The sequence below is a fragment of the Sus scrofa genome, chromosome 13 (assembly GCF_054392235.1).
Source record: "Sus scrofa isolate SSC_HxYL_T2T_F1_AM1 chromosome 13, Sscrofa_HxYL_maternal_Yorkshire_Landrace_v2.0, whole genome shotgun sequence".
Classification (NCBI taxonomy): domain Eukaryota; kingdom Metazoa; phylum Chordata; class Mammalia; order Artiodactyla; family Suidae; genus Sus; species Sus scrofa.
The window spans coordinates 160,849,066-160,867,923 of record NC_139395.1 but is presented as its reverse complement, the minus strand read 5'-3'; the positions used below and the strand labels follow the sequence as shown (position 1 = coordinate 160,867,923).

Below are 18,858 nucleotides of genomic sequence, written 5' to 3'. Positions count from 1 at the left end.
TGCTGTGGCTCTGGTTATAGCTGTGGTGCAGGTTTGATCTGGCTGGGGAACTTCTGCCTGCCTTGGGCACAACCAAAACAAAAAAACAGTAAATTATTATTAAATAAATACTATCATCTACAGACTATTCAAAGTTTTCCAGTTGGCCTAATAAGGTCGAAAAGAAAAAGTGTTCTGGTTCAAGGTCCAATTCAAGATCACACCTTGCATTTAGTTGTCATATGTCTTTTGTCTCCTTTTTTTTCTTTTTCTTTTTCTTTTTTCTGGATTTTTCTTTTGTCTCCTTTGATAGGGAGCAATACCTAAGTCTTTCTGTGGCTTCATAAGCTTGACATGTCTAAAGAATTCAATTATTTTATAGAATGTCCTTCAAACTGAATTAATCTGATGTTTCCTCATGATTAGATTCATAATACGTATTTTTGGCACTATACATATACCTTGCTTTTGCTATTTAACAATATATTTTATAGATCTTTCCATATCAGTACTTAATCAGAACTTGAGTTTATGATGATGATAATGACAATATTTCTTCAAATATTCTTTGTCCCTTTCTGTCTTTCCTCTTCTATACACTACATGTATAATGGTATACTTAATGGTGCAGCACAGATTTCTTAGTTTCCGTTCATTTTTTCTTCATTATTTTTCTTTCTGCCCCTTAAGCTGGATAATCTCAACTGAACTATCTTCAAGTTTGCTGACTTTTTCCTCTGCAACTCAAATCTGCTATTGGACCCCAGCAGTGAATTTTTCATTTCAGTTATTGTTCGTTCTTTCTCTTTTCTTTCTTTCTTCCTTCCTTCCTTCCTTCCTTTCTTTCTTTCTTTCTTTCTTTCTTTCTTTCTTTCTTTCTTTCTTTCTTTCTTTCTTTCTTTCTTTCTCCCTTCCTTCCTTCCTTCCTTCCTTCCTTCCTTCCTTCCTTCCTTCCTTTTCTTCCTTCCTTCCTTTCTTTCTTTGTCTTTTTAGGGCCATACTGGTGGTATGTGGAGGTTCCCAGGGTGGGGGTCGAATTGGAGCTGTAGCCGCTGACCTATGCCATATGCACCACAACTCCAGATCCGAACCATATCTGCAACCTAAAGCACAGCTCACTGCAACACTCGACCTTAACCCACTGAGCGAGCCCAGGGATTGAACCTGCATCCCCTTGGATGGTAGTCAGATTCGTTTCCCCTGAGCCACAGTGGTAACTTCCCAGTTATTGTAATTCTCAACTCCAGATTTCCTACATGGTTCTTTTTATAATTTCTTTATTGGTATTCTCTGCTTGGTGAGAAATTGTTCTCACAGTTTCCATTTTTGCATATGGTTTCCTTTAGCTCTTTGAACATATATAAAATAGTTGATCTAGGGAATTCCTGCTGTGGTGAGAATCCAACTGTAGTAGCTTGGATAACTGCATAGGCATGGCTTCAATCCCTGGCCTGGGCAGTGGGTTAAGGATCTGGTGTTGCTGCAGTTGTGGCATAGGTCACAGCTGCAGCTCAGATTCAATCCCTGGCCTGGGAACATGGGTGTGGCCATAAAAAATAATAAAATAAAATAAAATAAAAAAGTTGATTTAAAGTTTTGTCTGTCCAATGTCTTGGCTTCATTTGGGCCACATTGGGTCTGGGTCTATTCATTTTCCCTTGTGTATGGTGTAGGCTGGCAGCTCTAGCTCTGATTCGACCCCTAGCCTGGGACCACCCATATGTGTGGCCCTAAAAAGCAAAAAAAATTAAAAAGTAAAAAAAATAAAAAATTAAAAAAAAACTCTGCCTTAGCTTTCCCTTTCTGCAGAGACTGAAGGTGAGCCAGAGGTGAGTGCTTAGGGGCCTTAGGTCTTTTCTGTGCATGCTCCAAGCTCTGGACATGTGTGTGACTTTCTGGATTCCCTGAAATTTTTAGGAGCTTTTCGAAGCCCCTATTCCCCAGCCTTTTCTCCCAAACTTCTCAGATTGTCTATTGATTGCCTCAGCTGTTCTCCCTTGTTCCAAATGGCAGTGGCTAATATAGTATCTGCCTTCAAATGTTTTCCGTAAATCCCACCCTCTTCCCTTTGCTTTAGGTATAGTCCTAGGAGAATGAGTTAGGTGAAAAGGGGCAAATCCCTGAGCTGGTCCTTCATGGAGCCACCAGACAGGTCAGTGCAAACAACCACCATTCTTTAATAAGTTCTGTGTTCCCCCTTCAATAGTAGGAACTGGTCACAGTCATGCAGGCTATTGTGAAGCAGGGGGTGGTACCAGAGTAAATTAAAGTGTCACAAAGAGCTCTCAGTCTTACTGAGACTCAGCTGTTTTTTCTTAATTAAGCATTCCTCTGATTGTTGTAAGTTTTGGGGCAGATTCCAGAGTTCCCAACAAGTAGGTCCTGACAGTTTTTGCCAGCTTAATTGTTGCTTTTGTGAAATACAAACTTTTGGAGCTCCCTACCCTGCCATTTTTGCTGATGTTACTCTCTCTCACTCTTTTTTTAAAAAAAATTGAAGTAGAGTTGATTAACAATATTATCTTAGTTTCAGGTTTACAATATAGTAATCTTCCTCTCATTCTAGTTTTTTTTTTTTTTTTTTTTTGTCTTTTTTAGGGCCGCACCCGTGGCACATGTAGGTTCCCAGGCTAGGGGTCCAATTGGAGCTGTAGTCGATGGCTTATGCCAGAGCCACAGCCACATCAACTTGGGATCTGAGCTGTGTCTGCGAACTACACCACAGCTCACTGCAATGCAGGATCCTTAACCCACGGAGTGAGGCCAGAGATGGACCCCTTGTCCTCATGGGCACTAAACAGGTTTGTTAACCGCTAAGCCACTACACTAATTCCCCTCTCATTCTTTTTCTTTTTTTTGTCTTTTTTTAGGACCATACCCAAGGCATATGGAGGTTCCCAGGCTAGGGGTCTAAGCAGAGGTGGTAGCTGCTGGCCAATGCCAGAGCCATAGCAATGCCAGATCCCAGCCGCATCTGTGACCTACACCACAGCTCACGGCAACGCCGGATCCTTAACCCACTGAGCAAGGCCAGGTATTGAACCCGCAACCTCATGGTTCCTAGTTGGATTTGTTTCCACTGCACCAGGATGGGAACTCAGCATTTTGTGATTTTTATGGCTATTGCCAAGGTGCTACATTATTTACACTCCCACCATGAGAGTTCCTTAATCACTAACAGTCTTGTCAACAGAATATTATCAAACATCTGTCAATCTACCAGGTGAAAATGATATTTTGGTGTAGTTTTAATTTCTATTTCTTTCTGAGTGAAATTGAGCACTTTTCTCTATTTTTTAAAGAGGCACTTGTATTTCATTTCTGTGACCTTTCTGACATATACTTTATCCATTTTTCATTTGATTGTGGTTTTTCCATTTCAGTTCCTAGGAGCCCTTTCTTTCCTTGCTTTCTTGCTTTTTAGGGCTGCACCCATGGCACATGGAAATTCCCAGGCTAGGAGTCACTTCTAAATTAATATGTTGAAGCACTCACCCCCCATTACTTCACAAGTAATTAAGTTTAAATGAGGTCATAAGGTTGGGGTCCTGATCCAGTAGGATTAGCATCCTTAGAAGAAGAGACCAGAGGGCACGGTGTGTGAGGACAAGGCAAGAAGTCACCATTTGCAAGCAAGGAAGAGCGTCCTTACTAGAAACCAAGTTAGTTTTGGACTTTTGGCCTCCAGAACTGTAAGAAAATGCATTCGGTCGTTTAAGACACCCAGTCTGAGGTACTTGTCATGGCAGCATGAGCTGACTAAACAGTACTATTGCTATCTTTAGCTATCAAATAAGGACTCAGGGAACAATAGATGAGATGAGCTGCTAATATATGATAGAGCCAAAATTTGAACCCTGACAATTTTTAACTTCAGGGCCAGCCATTTATTCTTCCTGGCCAATAGGGATCATCAACTCATGTCCTTTGTTCACTTTATCTATGAAGGGTCTTTTTTTTTTAATTACTTTTATTGACTATTGAGTAGATAGAATAATTGCATGACAGAATATTTATATAGAATGTAAGGTATCCAGAAATGACTATATAACAAACAAATTTATATCCCTGTCCATTTTGAAGTTCCCTACATACCTCCCTGATTCTAACACTTTTCTTTCCCTCTCAAAGGGAAATTGTGCTTATCATGTTTTGCTTCTCTTCAGAGTTTTACTATATCTGTATCCTTTGTATTTGCAGTATACTATTTGGTTTTATATGTTTTGGAAAGTTATAAACTGACCTTACTGTATTTTTCTGTGACTCACTTGTTTTACTCAACATGTTCTCGAGATTCATCCTTTATTGTGTATCTTAATGTTTATAAATATGCATTTAAGGATATCAAGTCTGTTTTTTAAAACAATGTGCTTTTTTTCACCTTTGGAATTTTACATTTCAATGCACATTGATAGTTTTCCTCTTATGATATCTTCCATTGTTTACAACATAAATAATGTTAACCTTTGAAGAAATTTGATATTCACTTATTTTTGGCCATGCCGGAGGCATGCAGAAGTCCCTGGGTCAGGGGTCAAACCAATACAACAGAAGTACCAGAGCCGCAGCAATGGCTGTGCTGGATTCTTTTTTTTTTTTTTTTTTTTGTCTTTTTGCTATTTCTTTGGGCCGCTCCCGCGGCATATGGAGGTTCCCAGGCTAGGGGTCCAATCGGAGCTGTAGCCACCGGCCTACACCAGAGCCACAGCAACGCGGGATCCGAGCCGTGTCTGCAACCTACACCACAGCTCACGGCAACGCCAGATCGTTAACCCACTGAGCAAGGGCAGGGACCGAACCCGCAACCTCATGGTTCCTAGTCGGATTCGTTAACCACTGCGCCACGACGGGAACTCCTGTGCTGGATTCTTAACTCACTGAGCCACAAGGGAACTCCTTGATATCTACTTCTATTCACTTTTTCTTAAAAATTAGATTTTTCAAAACAAAGTCATTCCCTTTAAATTGGTTCTAAAACCTGAATAGTGATTGACTCAGCCCAACTTTAGGATCTTTGTTTATTAGATTATTTTCACATTTTCAGCCTTTATAAATAGGTTTTTTTAAAATTTATTTTTGCTTTTAGGGCTGCACCTGTGACATATGGATGTTTCCAGGCTAGGGGGTGGAATTAGAGCTACAGCTGTCAGCCTACACCCACAGCTCATGGCAACACCGGACCCTGACCCACTGAGCCAGGGATCAAACCCACATCCTCATGAATGCTGGTCAGATCCATTTTCACCGCACCACCACTGGAACCCCTATAAATAGTTTAAATTACTTAGTGGAGGCAGCACTGTGAGGGGTTTTAGAAGCAGAACAAGGTGAAGAGAGTGAAGGATGGAGCAACTGTGGTGGTTGGGCAAGGGGTGTTTAGGATGGGATGTATGAAGAGCGAGTCTGTGCAGGGGATGGGTTTCATGTCGCACAGGGAAGGAGATATGGCAACTCATTGTAACGCATTATTTGGGACTAGAATCTTTTGCTATAAAGAACATTATTGAAACAATTGCTATAACTTTAATGGAATGTGAGAATTAGAAGGCAGTAATATAATATTAATTCCTCAATTTTGTTGCTCATATTGTGATTGTTTAGGAGAATGTCCTTGAATGTAGGAAATATTCACAAAGTATTCTGAGTTGATAGCCAACTCTCAGAAGGTTCAGGGAAAAGGTTATTGTAACACATTTGCAAATTTTATGTGTTTGAAATAGTTCAAAATTTAAAAAAATTTTAATAGTTACAAACTACATACTGACTATATATTTTTTTACCATTGAAGAATGATTTAAAAAATACTGGCATTATTAAATTCTTTCAATCCAAAAAAGAATTCTTGGTGTGGATTCAGGTTCAAAGAATAGGTAGTCATTTTTTTCTTCAGCCTATTCTTGTACACAGCATTGAAGGAAAACATAGCTTATGCAAAGTTTTGCAGGACGGGACAGGAACCTATCCTTTCTTGATTATCTTATTAAGTAATTTTTCCTTTAGCATGTAATACATACTTTTATTTTCTTTTTATGGCTGCACCTGTGCCATGTGGAAGTTCCCAGGCTAGGGGTTGAATTGGAGCTGCAGATGCTGGCCTACGCCACAGCCACAACAACTCTAGATGGAGCAGCTCATGGCAACTTGGGGTCCTTACCCCACTTGGCGAGGCCAGGGATCAGAACTGCATCCTTATAGGTACTATGTTGGGTTCTTAACCCACTGAACCACAACAGGGACTCCTATAATATAAACTTTTAAAGTACTCAATATCTGACTTTTTGTGGAACTGGATTTGATTCTTCCCCCTCTTCAACTTTACATTATGATTATTTTCAAACATACAGAAATAGAAAAAGAGTCACTGAACAGTGGTATACCCACTACACAGGTGCAATAATTATTACCATTTTGCTATTTTTCTTTCTATCTATTGTCTTAGTCTAATCAGCCTGCTACAGCAAAAATACAGAGTGTGTGGCTTAAACACAAACATTTTCTTTCTCATCATCCTGGAGTGTGGGAAGTCCAAGCTCAAGACACCAGCAGAGTCCCTGTCAGGTCTGAGAGCCCACATTCTGTTCAGAGCTGGTGGCCTTATCACTGTGGCCTCACAAAGCAGAAGTGGCCTCTGTCAATATATGAATTTGAGGGGAACACATTCATCTTCCGGTATTTATCTTTGTTGAAGCATTTGAAATCAAGTTGCAGACACCATGACACGTCATTCTAAATACCTGACCACGAATTTTCTAATAATAAAGACGTTCTCCATCACTATATAGTATTATCTGTAAATGAATACTAATAAATTGATCTATAAACCATTCATTATTCTGTAACATCAACTCTAATAAAGATTTCATATAAAATACTTCCTAATTGTTCTAGAATGTCTTTTACAGCTTTTTTTTTTTTTTTTCTAACTAAGACCTACAACACTCAATAGCTTTTCATCACTAACTTCAATCTTATTTGAAGAAACAGGAGCTTGTCATGCAATTCATTTTTTCGCACATTGGAGCAGGGTACGTATAGTGGGAAGCAGAGTGGAGGCTTTGCAAGGAGTGCGAGGAGTGACTTGTGCCTAGAACCCATTTCACAGCCAGAACAGGAATTTGTGATTGGGAGATAGGTAAGGACAGCATGATTCCTAGCAAAGAAAGATAGGCCTTCAGGCAAACATCGGGAAGGGGGCGGGGGTGTCCTGAATGGCCGCTAGAGGGCGCAAGTCGCGCCGACAGGATCCAAGGCGTCCCTCGCAAAGCTGGCGGGCAGGAGCCCGGAGCCCACCCTCGGGGTGGGCGGGGGACGCGGGCCTAGACGCCCCCTCCCCGCAGCGGGACGCGCGTGCGCGGTACCTTGGCGGCGGAGGGATCCACGATGGAAGGCGCTCTGACTGGCCGTCAGGTAAGTGGCTCTTGTGGTACGAGTTCCCCAGCGGTGGCTTTACTGCGCACTTTTCTCCACGAAGATTGTCTGAGTCCTCTTAGACTGTGGTTATTATTTCCTCTCTTCCCTTCTCATGGTGCTCTTTAGAGTAATTTGGAAAGTTGTTACCGACGAGGGGGTTTTCTGACCTTACTGCGAGCCTTTCCCTCTGGGCGATGGTGGGTAGGTCTGCGCCGGTGGGCGTGGAGGGTTGGCATTCGGAGCGAGATGTCCTTGTCCAGATCCCTCGGCCTCAGACCCCACTGCCATGATTGTGACCGGGATCACGTTGATCTGGTCTTATGCCATCCCCTTAACTATCAGCTCTTGATAAAAGGGCTCAGAACTCTAGATAGTTTAAATCACTGGGCTGTTAACCGCATTTTTGGTTTCAACTAGTTTTGTTACTTGTTTACTACCTTATTTGATTAACGAGAGAACTTGCTAATTAATCTTTAGGGTGAAAGCCCACTTTTGTTGCAGGAGTCACATGCCTTTCTGAACACTAACCTCATTGCTTTACTTTGGTTGTGTGTATCTGTTTTACTTTTTTTTTTTTTTTTTCTTTTTAGGGATGCACTTGCAGCATATGGATGATCCCAGGCTAGGGGTGGAATCAGAGCTGCAGTTGCAGCCTATGCCACAGCCACAGCGATGCCAGATTTGAGCCACATCTGTGACCTAGGTTGCAGCTTGTGGCCCCCACCCAGTGTTTGATTGGGAGATAAAATTGATGATGGCACACACACACTATGAAGAGGTTTATTACTCGTATTTAAAGACGTATTACTTATAAACATACATAATGAAGAGAGAAGAACAGGGCAGTCTTCTCAAGCAGATCCAGACTGGTTTGAAAGGGCAGGGGAAGGAGGGCTCAGGGTTTCTTCTGTGGTTAGGGGGTGGAAGTCAGAGGTTCCTGGGGGTGGTCAGGATCTGTCTTGCTTGATTTGACTCTCCCATTCACACCAAAGGAAAGAGTATCCAGGCATTCTTACCACCTTGCCCATTTGAGGGACAGAGAGGAAGAAAGAGAGGTGAGGCTTAAAAGCTTTCAGCAGGCAAACATAAAAAAATTGAATGAGACTCTTTAGTACAATTCATCCTTGATGTCTAACTGATGACTGAAATGTACTGTTTTTCATTTAGTTGAATTCGAACTTGTTTAAGTAAGCCATCATGGCTCTCATAGGAGGTCTGCAGCCTGAAGCCAGTAAGGAAAATGAAAGTTCCATTGAGTGCTTTGTTCAAGAGCCCAATGATGTGTATTTTGAGAGAAAAAATGAGTGCCTTGGTCACTGTCAATACTGTCTGGAACTCCTTTTTTTTTTTGTTTTTTGTTTTTTTTAGGGCCACACCTGAAGCATATGGAGGTTCTCAGGCGAGGGGTTGAATCAGAGCTCTAGCTGCTGGCCTACACCACAGCCACAGAAACGGGGGATTGATTTGAGCTACGTCTGTGAACTATACCACAGCTCACGGCAACATGGGATCCTTAACCCACTGTGCAAGGGCAAGGATCAAACCTGTGTCCTCATGAATGCTAGTCAGATTTGTTAACCACTGAGCCATGATGGGAACTCCAGTAATCTGTGGAACTCTTGATGGGGATAAGGGATAAGGAGTGTCTGGTGAGGTCTTTTTTATTTTGGCTAGAGTATATATAGAGACACATGTGACCTTAATTTATATTTTGAGTATCTGAAAGCAAGGGTGTTCCAGAGTTCTTTACTTCAAAGGGTGCAACTCTTAGGCAATGGGCAAAGAATCTGTAAAAATGTGCAGTTGGCCAGAGCATTCCGTGCTAAAGTAACTGTGGGAGGAGTTCCCTTGTGGCACAGCGGGATGGGGGTCTGGCATTGTTACTGGAGTGGCTCTGGTCAATGCTGTGGCAAAGGTTCAGTCTCTGGCCTGGGAGCTTCCATATGCCGCAGGTGTGCCCCCCTCCCCAACCAAAAAACAGATAACTGGTAAGTTCAGCTAGTTGTGCTGACCTGTTGGTCTTCTCCTCCAGGGACATCCTGGTTAAGGGATGAAAAGTAGTAGGTCTCCAGGGAGCTCCATCATGTGTAGGGGTGGTGATGCTGTGCTCTGAACAGCAAGTTTTTCTATCACACTTCAAATGGGAGTTTGAAATATTGAAATCCTATTGCTGTCCAATCAGTTGATCACACATTGGTCCCCAAGTATTCAGGGGGTTCAGGAGAGGGGCGACTTCTTCTAGCACCATGCTATCTGACAAAGAAATGAGAACAGGAGAGGTTCTGCCTGCCTGTGGGTGGGCTATGTCGGAGGGGCAATATTTTGTTCTGTCCTGCAGCAAAGAGACCTTGGCTGTACTGAGTTTGCAAAGTGTTGCTTCCAGGACCCAAAGCATAATGGGCATGGAGGGTCATAGGCTCCAGGCTTGTGAGAGCCTCTACTTCTGGGAGAGTCCAGTGTGCTGTTAGTTATTACTGTTCCAATGGCATATTCTGTGGGGGTAAGAAATGGTTTCTTGCGTCAGAAGCCTATGAACAACTTATGGACGTTATGGGTGGTCCAGAGAGTCTAGGAGTCATGAGAAGAGGCTGCTAAAGTCTCTACAGTGAAGGATTCTTTGTGAGTGAGTGTGTGTGTGTGTGTGTGTACATGTATGTGCATTTTTGTTGTTGTTGTTGTCTGTTTGTTTTGGTAAGGGGTCAGGGAGGAAGTAGTACTATTGGGAATGTCTGTTATATTGTAGTTTTGACAATTTTTAGAATCTTTTTTGGGGGGAGGGCCCTCTTCAGGATGGACTTACCTGCAAGTAACAGCATAAATATAGGCCAAAGAAATTTGTAAATGAGAAATATATTGCTTCTGGAATCCAAAAAGACCTAAAAAGATGTTGTGGATACTGACATGGTCAATAGCTGTCTCTTGACATTGTCGGGGGCAGAGTGGCCCTAGGTTTACCAGGTAGTTTATAGGAATTTAACCAAGGTAGCAGGCTTTACACTAGGCTTGGGTCAATGATCTATCCTCTTTTATGAGTATTTGTATATCCTGAATGGGTGTGTCAGAAGAATGTCCCCAGAGGGGGTGTAATGTCATACCTGTGCTCTTGGAGAGAATCAGATATAGTTACCTGTAAGGGTTGTATGGGGTGGCAAGGCTTTTGAGGTACCCTGTGTAGCCAGGTAAAAGTATACTGTGTTCCTCTGGAGGTAAAACAAACTGACTGAGAAGTCATTGAACAAGGCAACGAACAGAACACATCAAATTTATCATATCAATATATTTACCAGTTTGTGGTTGGAAGGTGTCAGTAATTTCAGTAGTATGGCTGTAGGGGCCCTCACGGGTAGGATGGTATAGATACAGTAATCAATGGTAAGACACCATTCATTTTTCCATCTTTACCAGGCCATTTGGGGCTATTCAATGGAGAAAGAGGAGAGATAATCATTCTTTCACTAGTTAGGAGAAATTATATAATAAAACTCAATCTTTGAAGACTCTTTTATTTTACATTGAGCTGTATTAAGTATTTTAACTAGGGGTTGGGGGTAGTTTATGGGGCTCCATTTTTTTCAATGCCTCTAAGACTCTAAATTTGTTACTCATCAGGTCAGAGCATTTTGCCACTATGGAATATTTTAGGGCAATGCGTAATATGACTAGGGGGCCTTTAGGCAAGGCAGTAATTCTGGTAGTTAAGGTGAGACATAACCTATTTGTTGTCTATTTTATGTTGAGTAATTCCCCTAATATTATAGAAGGTACCTTGTTTAAATTTAATTCTTTAGATTTTTCAGGTATAACTGCAGTTTGAGTCCAGTACTAATTAAAGGCATGAGGATTTGCCAATCAATGCATTGAGTGGATGTTGAAGTTCATTCAGAACCTGTGTTGTAGAGGTGCAAAGGCCAATCTTTATTTTTTGTTGTTTAAATTATTTTAATACACTTTGGATTTCCAACTGGGTCAAACTGTGGACTTCCGTTTCAGTTTTTTTTTTTTTTTTCTGCTTGCCTGGGGTGGTGGTGGTGGGGGGAGCTTATTTCTTCTCCCTGTACTAGCTGTGTTTGTTTCTTTTTTTCATCTCTCGTTTTGGTGGTTAGTACTTTGGGTGGAGGGAATCCTCTTGATCCTTTCATATTTATAAATTTCTTCCTCCCGAGAACCTCAAATCAGTATCATGAGGGCTAGGGGCTTCTCCCATGGCACTGGTTCCTTTGTAGAGTTGCAGAAGCTCCGGCTTGAGTTTGAATGACCCCTTTGCTGTGCTACAAGAGTGCCATGGGTGCTTTTCCCTGTGACCCTGAGGGTCAGCATTTTTGTTACAACAGAGTCGTAGGTGGTGGCAGCAGCAGTGATATTAGAGTCCTGGTGAGCTTTGTGCTCTTATAATGAATGCTGCTCCACACCCATTTTCTCTCCTTTTTTTAACCCCACAGTGACTGCTCTTTCATGAGGGGCCACCCCATGGACTCAAGTATACTCTCTCCTAGGTTGAGGCTAGTACCTGCTTGGGACATCTGATGCATTTATTTTATTTCTTCATCATTTGTATAAATCAGACTTAATTTAATTACCAATTTCCCCATCAGTGAACAGTAAGGTTGTTTCCACTTTCTTAGTATTACAAACATTGTTTACTTCAGGTACACTTAAATTGCTTGGTTGTGGACTTATACACCCATCTTGGACCCTATCAAGCATTGCAAATTGTCCTCTGAAGAGGTTGAACCCATTCTTACTCCTGTTACATTGTTGTTGTTGTCGTTGTTTTTACTGTTTGTTTCTCTAGCTTGAACTTCTGTAGGGTAAGGAGTTTGTTTTATTCATTTTTTGAATCTATGGTGCCAACTAAACTACCTAATAAATAGTAGTAGTTGGAAAATATTTGTGTAAATTTGCATGTGTAAGTGTACGAATTATAGAAGCAAAAATGTATTGTGGTTTTCTAAAAGCTGAAATATTGTCCTTTTCATATTAATTTGTGCATTTTGAATTTAACGATTTTCTTTTTACAGTGGGCATTTCTCAGTAAGTAATTTAAATTATCTGACACTTGTTTCCAGGTAATAAGGGAAGAGGATGCAAGCTTTGCCGCTGAGTTACAGGAAAAATTAGAGGAAAATCCTAGTCCAGTTGTGGATGAGAATAATACAGTGTCACCTAAGAAACAGGCCCCAAATTTACATAACTGGAGTGGGGACTGGAACTTTTGGGTAATATGTTTTCTTTCTTAAATCTTCATTTTAATCTTAAATGCAAATTTTCTTTCAGTTTATAGGAATTCTTATAATGCTTATAATGTTTTCTTATTAGCTTTCAGATTTCACATATTTAAATTCGAATCCAGAGTCCGGGAAGTCATTACTGATTATGCTCTCCTTTGGCCACTAGAATGCACTGTTGTTTGGTTTGATTTAGTGGAATTATCTGCATCAGTTTCCGTGGGTGAAAACTACACCACATAAATGGATTCCACAGAAACGCACCCCATGGGAACTCCTTGATTTCTTATCATTTTAGAGTTGTTTAAAAAAGACATAATGTTAGCAGTTTTTAATAATCAGTACAAGCACCATCACTGTTGTTTATTATATTGGCAGGAGACTAATATTATACAGAAACTGTATTTCTCAATGTTACTGAAAAGCCAGCTATTTTAACATAATTTTGTTTTAAAGAAGTAGTTTCTGTACATAAATGGAAGTTTAATGATGTTTGACCTGTAGTGGATAATGATTATAAGATAGGTTTTAAAGCAAGGAGTTTTTCTCTTCTCTCTGCACTGTGCTTGCCTGGTTGCATAGCCTGGCTCTGCCTCAGGTTTCCCCACTGTGAAATGAGACAACTGCTTATTGACCAGGTGCATAGTGTTTTTTGGTAAGAATAACATTTCTGTTACCATATGAATGCCAGCAGTTATTATTTTTTTTTCTCTCCTTTTATTTTAGGGCTGCACCCATGGCACTTGGAGGCTCTCAGACTAGGGGTTGAACAGGAGCTGTAGCCTGCACCACAGCCACAGTAATGCCAGATACAAGCTATGTCCGCAGCCTACACCACAGCCGGATCCCCAACCCACTGGGCAAGGCCAGGGATCAAACCCGCATCCTCATGGATCCTAATCCAATTCGCTTCCGCCAAGCCACAATGGGAATTCCAGCAGTTACTGTTTTAAAGGGCCCATTCTAAATCAAACAATTCCTTTGAGAGTTATGAGCCATTTGCTAGAATCTGGTGTAATGCAACCATAAGTAAAATTTATATAAGATTATAAGCATATATAGTTCTAATATTAATTCATTAGAAAGCTCATCTCTTGGAGTTACTGTCATGGCGCAGCAGAAATGAATCCAACTAGGAATCATGAGGTTTTGGTTGGATCCCTGACATTGCTCAGTGGGCTGAGGATCCAGCGTTTGCCGTGGGCTGTGGTGTAGGCCGCAGATGCGGCTCAGATCCTGCATTGCTGTGGCTGTGGTGTAGGCTGGCAGCAACAGCTCCAATTATACCCCTAGTCTGGAAACCTCCATATGCCTAAAAAAAAAGACACATACACACACAGAGACAAAAAATAAATAAAATAAAATCCCCATTTATTTATTAAAAAAAAAAAAAGAAAGCTCATCCTTTGAGGATCAGGTGTACATAGTAGCAGAGTTTCTTATAATTTATTTATTTATTTATTTTTCTTTTATCTCTTTTTGTCTTTTTAGGGCCGCCCCTGTGGCATATGGAAGTTCCCAGGCTAGGGATCCAGTGGGAGCTGTAGCTGCCAGCCTACACAGAACCACAGCAATGTAGGATCCTAGCTCTGTCTATGACCTACACCACAGCTCACCGCAACCCCAGATCCTTAACCCACTGAGCAAGACCAGGGGTCAAACTCGCGTCCTCATGGATGCTAGTTGAGTTTGCTAACTGCTGAGCTACGATGGGAACTTCTCTTATATTTTATTTTATTTTTGCTCATACCCATGGCAGGTGGAAGTTCTTGAGCCAGGGATCAAACATACACCACAGCAGTGATCTGAGCTACTGCATTGAGAATGCCAGATCCTTAACCTGCTGTACTGCATGGGAACTCTGTGAATTTCTTATAATTTTAGAGACGCCTAAAAAAGACATAACATTAACAGGTTTTAAGGATCAGTATAAGCACCATCATTCTCTTCATAATTAGCAGCTCTTTATTGAATGCTATTGAATCTTTTTTTTTTTGTCTTTTTTGCCATCTCTGGGGCTACTTCTGCGGCACATGGAGGTTCCCAGGCTAGGGGTCCAGTCGGAGCTGCAGCACCTACACTAGAGTCACAGCAACGCTGGGTCTGAGCCACATCTCGACCCACACCACAGCTCACGGCAATGCCGGATCCCTAACCCAGTGAGCAAGACCAGGAATTGAACCCACAACCCCATGGTTCCCAGTCGGATCCGCTAACCCCTGAGCCACAGTGGGAACTCTGTATTGAACCTTAACATAAATAACAGGTTCTTACTTCCCATTAAAAATTTTAACATCAGAAGTTTTTCTGAACCATATCCTTAGGAAAATATTTAGTTGCTAAGAAATATACTCAGATAATTACACATCCTAAAAATCATATCATCTATTTTGATTATATTATTTTGGGTCACATTTTGAGGGAGTTTATGACTGTTGTTATGTTTTCATCCTTCTGCACAGTGATTTGATTGCTTATGTTATATTTTGGAAAACTTTTATAGCTCCAAGGGCTGTCTACGGGACTAGACATTTATTGTGCCAGGCTTAAGACAACTAAAAACATAAAGCAGGAAAAGGAAAAAGCAAAGAAATGAGAGGATTTAGAAATAGAAGGAGAGAGAGAAATAGAGGTATGAATTCTAGAGCTTTGCTACTTCTTTAGTATGTGGCAACTTGGCATCACAGGATTAGAAATACAGAATCCTAGCTGCAACCTCAGATCTCCTAAAAGAAAATCCTTCATTTCACAAGATTTCCAGGGGATTTGTATGCACATTCAAGTTTGAGCAACGCTGGTTTACAGTGTTAAATGTCCAGTTCGGCTCAGTTTAAGTTTCTATGCTGATCGCAAATACTTTATTTTGAGAAATTTTTATATGAATTCACGTGGAGTAGAGGTAGAGACAAACACATCTCACACGTTTTACTGACCTTTCCAAAGGTCAGTAATCCAGAAACCAAAACTATGAGAACTTAGAAGAAAATAACAAGAGAACCTTCATAAACCTAAATCAAAGCTCATGCTGATGGATCTTATAAGTGGAGAATCCCTAGGCCTTCACTTGGAATTTCTTTGTTTGTTTTTCTTTTTGGGCCACCCTGCGGCATATGGAGTTCCCAGGCCAGGGATCAGATCTGAGCTGCAGCCTTGACCTAAGCTATAGCTGTGACAACACTGAATCCTTAACCCACTGTGCCGGGCGGGGGTTGAACCTGTGTCCCAGTGCTTCCAAGATGCTGCTGATCCCATTGCACCACAGCAGGAACTTCATTTGGAATTTCTTTAATGTATTTTTTTTTTTTGTCTTTTGTTGTTGTTGTTGTTGCTATTTCTTGGGCCGCTCCCGCGGCATATGGAGGTTCCCAGGCTACGGGTGGAATCGGAGCTATAGCCACCAGCCTACGCCAGAGCCACAGCAACGCGGGATCCGAGCCGTGTCTGCGACCTACACCACAGCTCACGGCAACGCCGGATTGTTAACCCACTGAGCAAGGGCAGGGATCGAACCCGCAACCTCATGGTTCCTTGTCGGATTCGTTAACCACTGCGCCACGACGGGAACTCCTCTTTAATGTATTTTTGACATGTTTTTATAAGCCTAAATAAGTTATGTAGCTGAATAGATTATTGGAGACAGGAATTATTTGGTGATAACACATGGACCGTAGCAAGAAATGATAGCAGAAGCTCAAAAAGTGTAAGAACCTGAGCCTCTTAACGTGGCGGCTACAGGTCTTTACAGATCACTGACTCTAATTGTGGTGGACATGTTTGGAAAACAGACTTTTTTCCCCTTCTGCCATTTTAAGTCCATACGCTTCCACCACTCACTCTACCATGTTGCCATTTTCGTGTTCTCCTGGCAGTAAAGTAGGAATTGAATGAGTAGAGTAAGATGTTGGAGTTCATTGAGAACTCCAACATTAACACACGGAAGACCACTAGCATCACAGGGAAATACTCACCAGGCACATGGCCTGGCAGTTAAGCAAGACTGTTAAGAATTAAGAGTGTCAAAGCTGTTTCACTGAAACGTCCAAGGAATCTAGATTTGTGCCTTTTTCACTTTGGTAAAGTTTCTACCAAAAAGGATCAATAACTTTGTAAAGTTTTCCTATTTAAAGAGCTGAGGGATCTGGACAATTTACTCATGTGGAACACCTCATATGTTCTGGCCTGGCTAGCCCCGTTGATCTAACAGCAGTGCACGTAGACAGCAGCGTGGTATAACTGAACAAATCGGGGATCAGGAACAAGAAGACATCTGGGAGAGGGCGTGTGCTCTGTCCCTGATGACTTCGCTGTGTAGTGCTCTTGAGTATGTTGCTTAACCTGTTTGCCTCAGGTTCCTCACTTGTAAAATTAGACATTAGGTCACAGTATTGCAGCACTATGGGTCTTGAGTCAATAGGGGGATTATGGCTAGCAAGTGTTCGTAATTTACTTTACGATCCTGAAAGCTATGTGTAGTCATAAAAAACTCTGGGGCGTACTCAGTGAGAGTATGTCACATGGGGAACACCTTCCCTTAATACTGTCCCAGTGGTAAAAGGGTGGAAAAGTGCTGGATAAGAGGACAAACTATTTGTAATATTGGAAGTTTATTTTAATACTTCCCTTAAATAAGATAATTTGTGAAAACTTAACAAAAGGATACAAGAAAGTGAACCAAAGTTTATTAAGTACCCCCCTCACCCCCCAGATTGATTTCTTTTAGACTTTATCCTTATAGTCTATTTAACAGATTGGGTACTAAGTGTTTCTGACAGTAGGTCTTTAATTTAAACTAGTATGATCATTATCACCACAGCAATTGATAATGAGATCAATAGCTGCAGATTTTGTAGTTTAATCTTGTAATATAAACAGGAATTTTGTTACATTTATTTTTTATTTTAACTTAAAAATATTTAATCCTAGTATATGGGAAGTGAGTTTTATCATTGATTTTAAAATCCTAATGTAACAGTAAAAATTATGTGAAATGAAGAAGTGAAATTTAAAATGACGTTAAAAACAAATATTTATGCTTTGCCCTTTAACAGTTAGCAAAAACACATAGAAAACCAGAAAAACCCCAAAAGCAAAAACCTTTTTTTCCTTCCTGACTAAAATGATGGTATATTCCAGGTGGAGTAGGTCCCAGAGGAAAAGCATACAGACATCTGTGGCAGGTGCAACTTCTTAGAGCTAGCACCTATTGGGAGTAGGAAAAAACCTTTGAGATTTTCTCTCTTATGTATGTTTAGAAAATGACATACTTCACTGGATTTTTTTTTCTTTTTTTTTGAGGGCTGCACCCACAACACATAGAGGTTCCCAGGCTAGGGGTCTAATCAGAGCTGTAGCTGCCGGCCTACGCCACAGCCACAGCAACGCCAGATCCAAGCCACGTCTGTGACCTACACCACAGCTCATGGCAATGCCAGATCCTTAACCCACTGAACAAGGCCAGGGAGCAAACCCGCAACTTCATGGTTCCTAGTCGGGTTCATTTCTGCTGTGCCGTGACGGGAACTCCTTCACTGGATTTTTTAATAGAAGTATTAGTGCTTTAGGAAATGTACTTAATACTAAGCATTCTTTTGTACCTTGGTATTTCATTAATATTTGTCATTTGAACATACAAATTAATATTTGTCATTTGTATATACTTATTCCTTAATAGCTGATTTGGTTGATGTTTGCATTTTAGATGTGGAAGGATTTATAAAGTTTTCTGAATTGTGTAACTAAAATTAAATTTGTTTAGAGAACTTTGATGCATTTTCCTTTAAATAGTTGTGTGTTTGGGAATCTTGACAACTTACATAGAATAAAGAAGTTATGAAATATCAGATCCCTCAGATATTTGATGTAGGAAAGGAAATAGGAAAAAAGAAAGATGGAGTAAGAGAATTTTAAAAGGTTAGAATTAAAATTATTGTTTCTTTTTTTGTTCTAAAACATTTTAAGAGCAAAACAAGTCTAGATTTTCAAATGTTATCTATACATATACAAATAATACCTAGTATACCTGTGTTTTAATAAAAATATTTATATTTTAATTTTTCTAGATCATAGTCTAATTTTTCTAGTTGTACAAGAAATCAGAAGTCTTCATGATTTATGTCATGATCATAGTCATGTTATTCACAGTAAGCTTTTCTGCTTAAAGTGGGGGATAAGCCACAAACTTGACTTATAGGTACAGCATGATGATTAATTAATGTTGCACTGTAAAGTTTTTTTTTTTTTTTCT

General features: G+C 40.7%; 2 protein-coding genes across 15 annotated transcripts in view; one reads left to right on the top strand and one right to left on the bottom strand.

Annotated features, from left to right (window-relative positions):
• The window catches only part of NAA50 (N-alpha-acetyltransferase 50, NatE catalytic subunit), a 574,571-nt gene that overhangs the window by 104,844 nt on the left and 450,869 nt on the right, over positions 1–18,858 (bottom strand). The gene's annotated exons all lie outside the window — the stretch shown is intronic.
• GRAMD1C (GRAM domain containing 1C) overlaps positions 7,327–18,858 on the top strand; it is a 160,471-nt gene continuing 148,939 nt past the window's right edge. For 11 of the 14 annotated variants that reach the window (XR_014824820.1, XR_014824819.1, XM_084991248.1 and 8 more), the window contains exons 1-2: positions 7,327–7,386; positions 12,456–12,605. Coding sequence is in view for 2 of the 14 variants with exons in the window: in XM_003132665.7 (XP_003132713.4) it covers positions 7,360–7,386; positions 12,456–12,605 (177 nt within the window). In the remaining 12 variants the exon portion in view is untranslated. Of the gene's footprint in view, positions 7,591–12,455; positions 12,606–18,858 lie in introns of all 14 variants that reach the window. The other 3 variants (XM_084991247.1, XM_084991241.1, XM_084991244.1) reach the window with 1 other exon arrangement.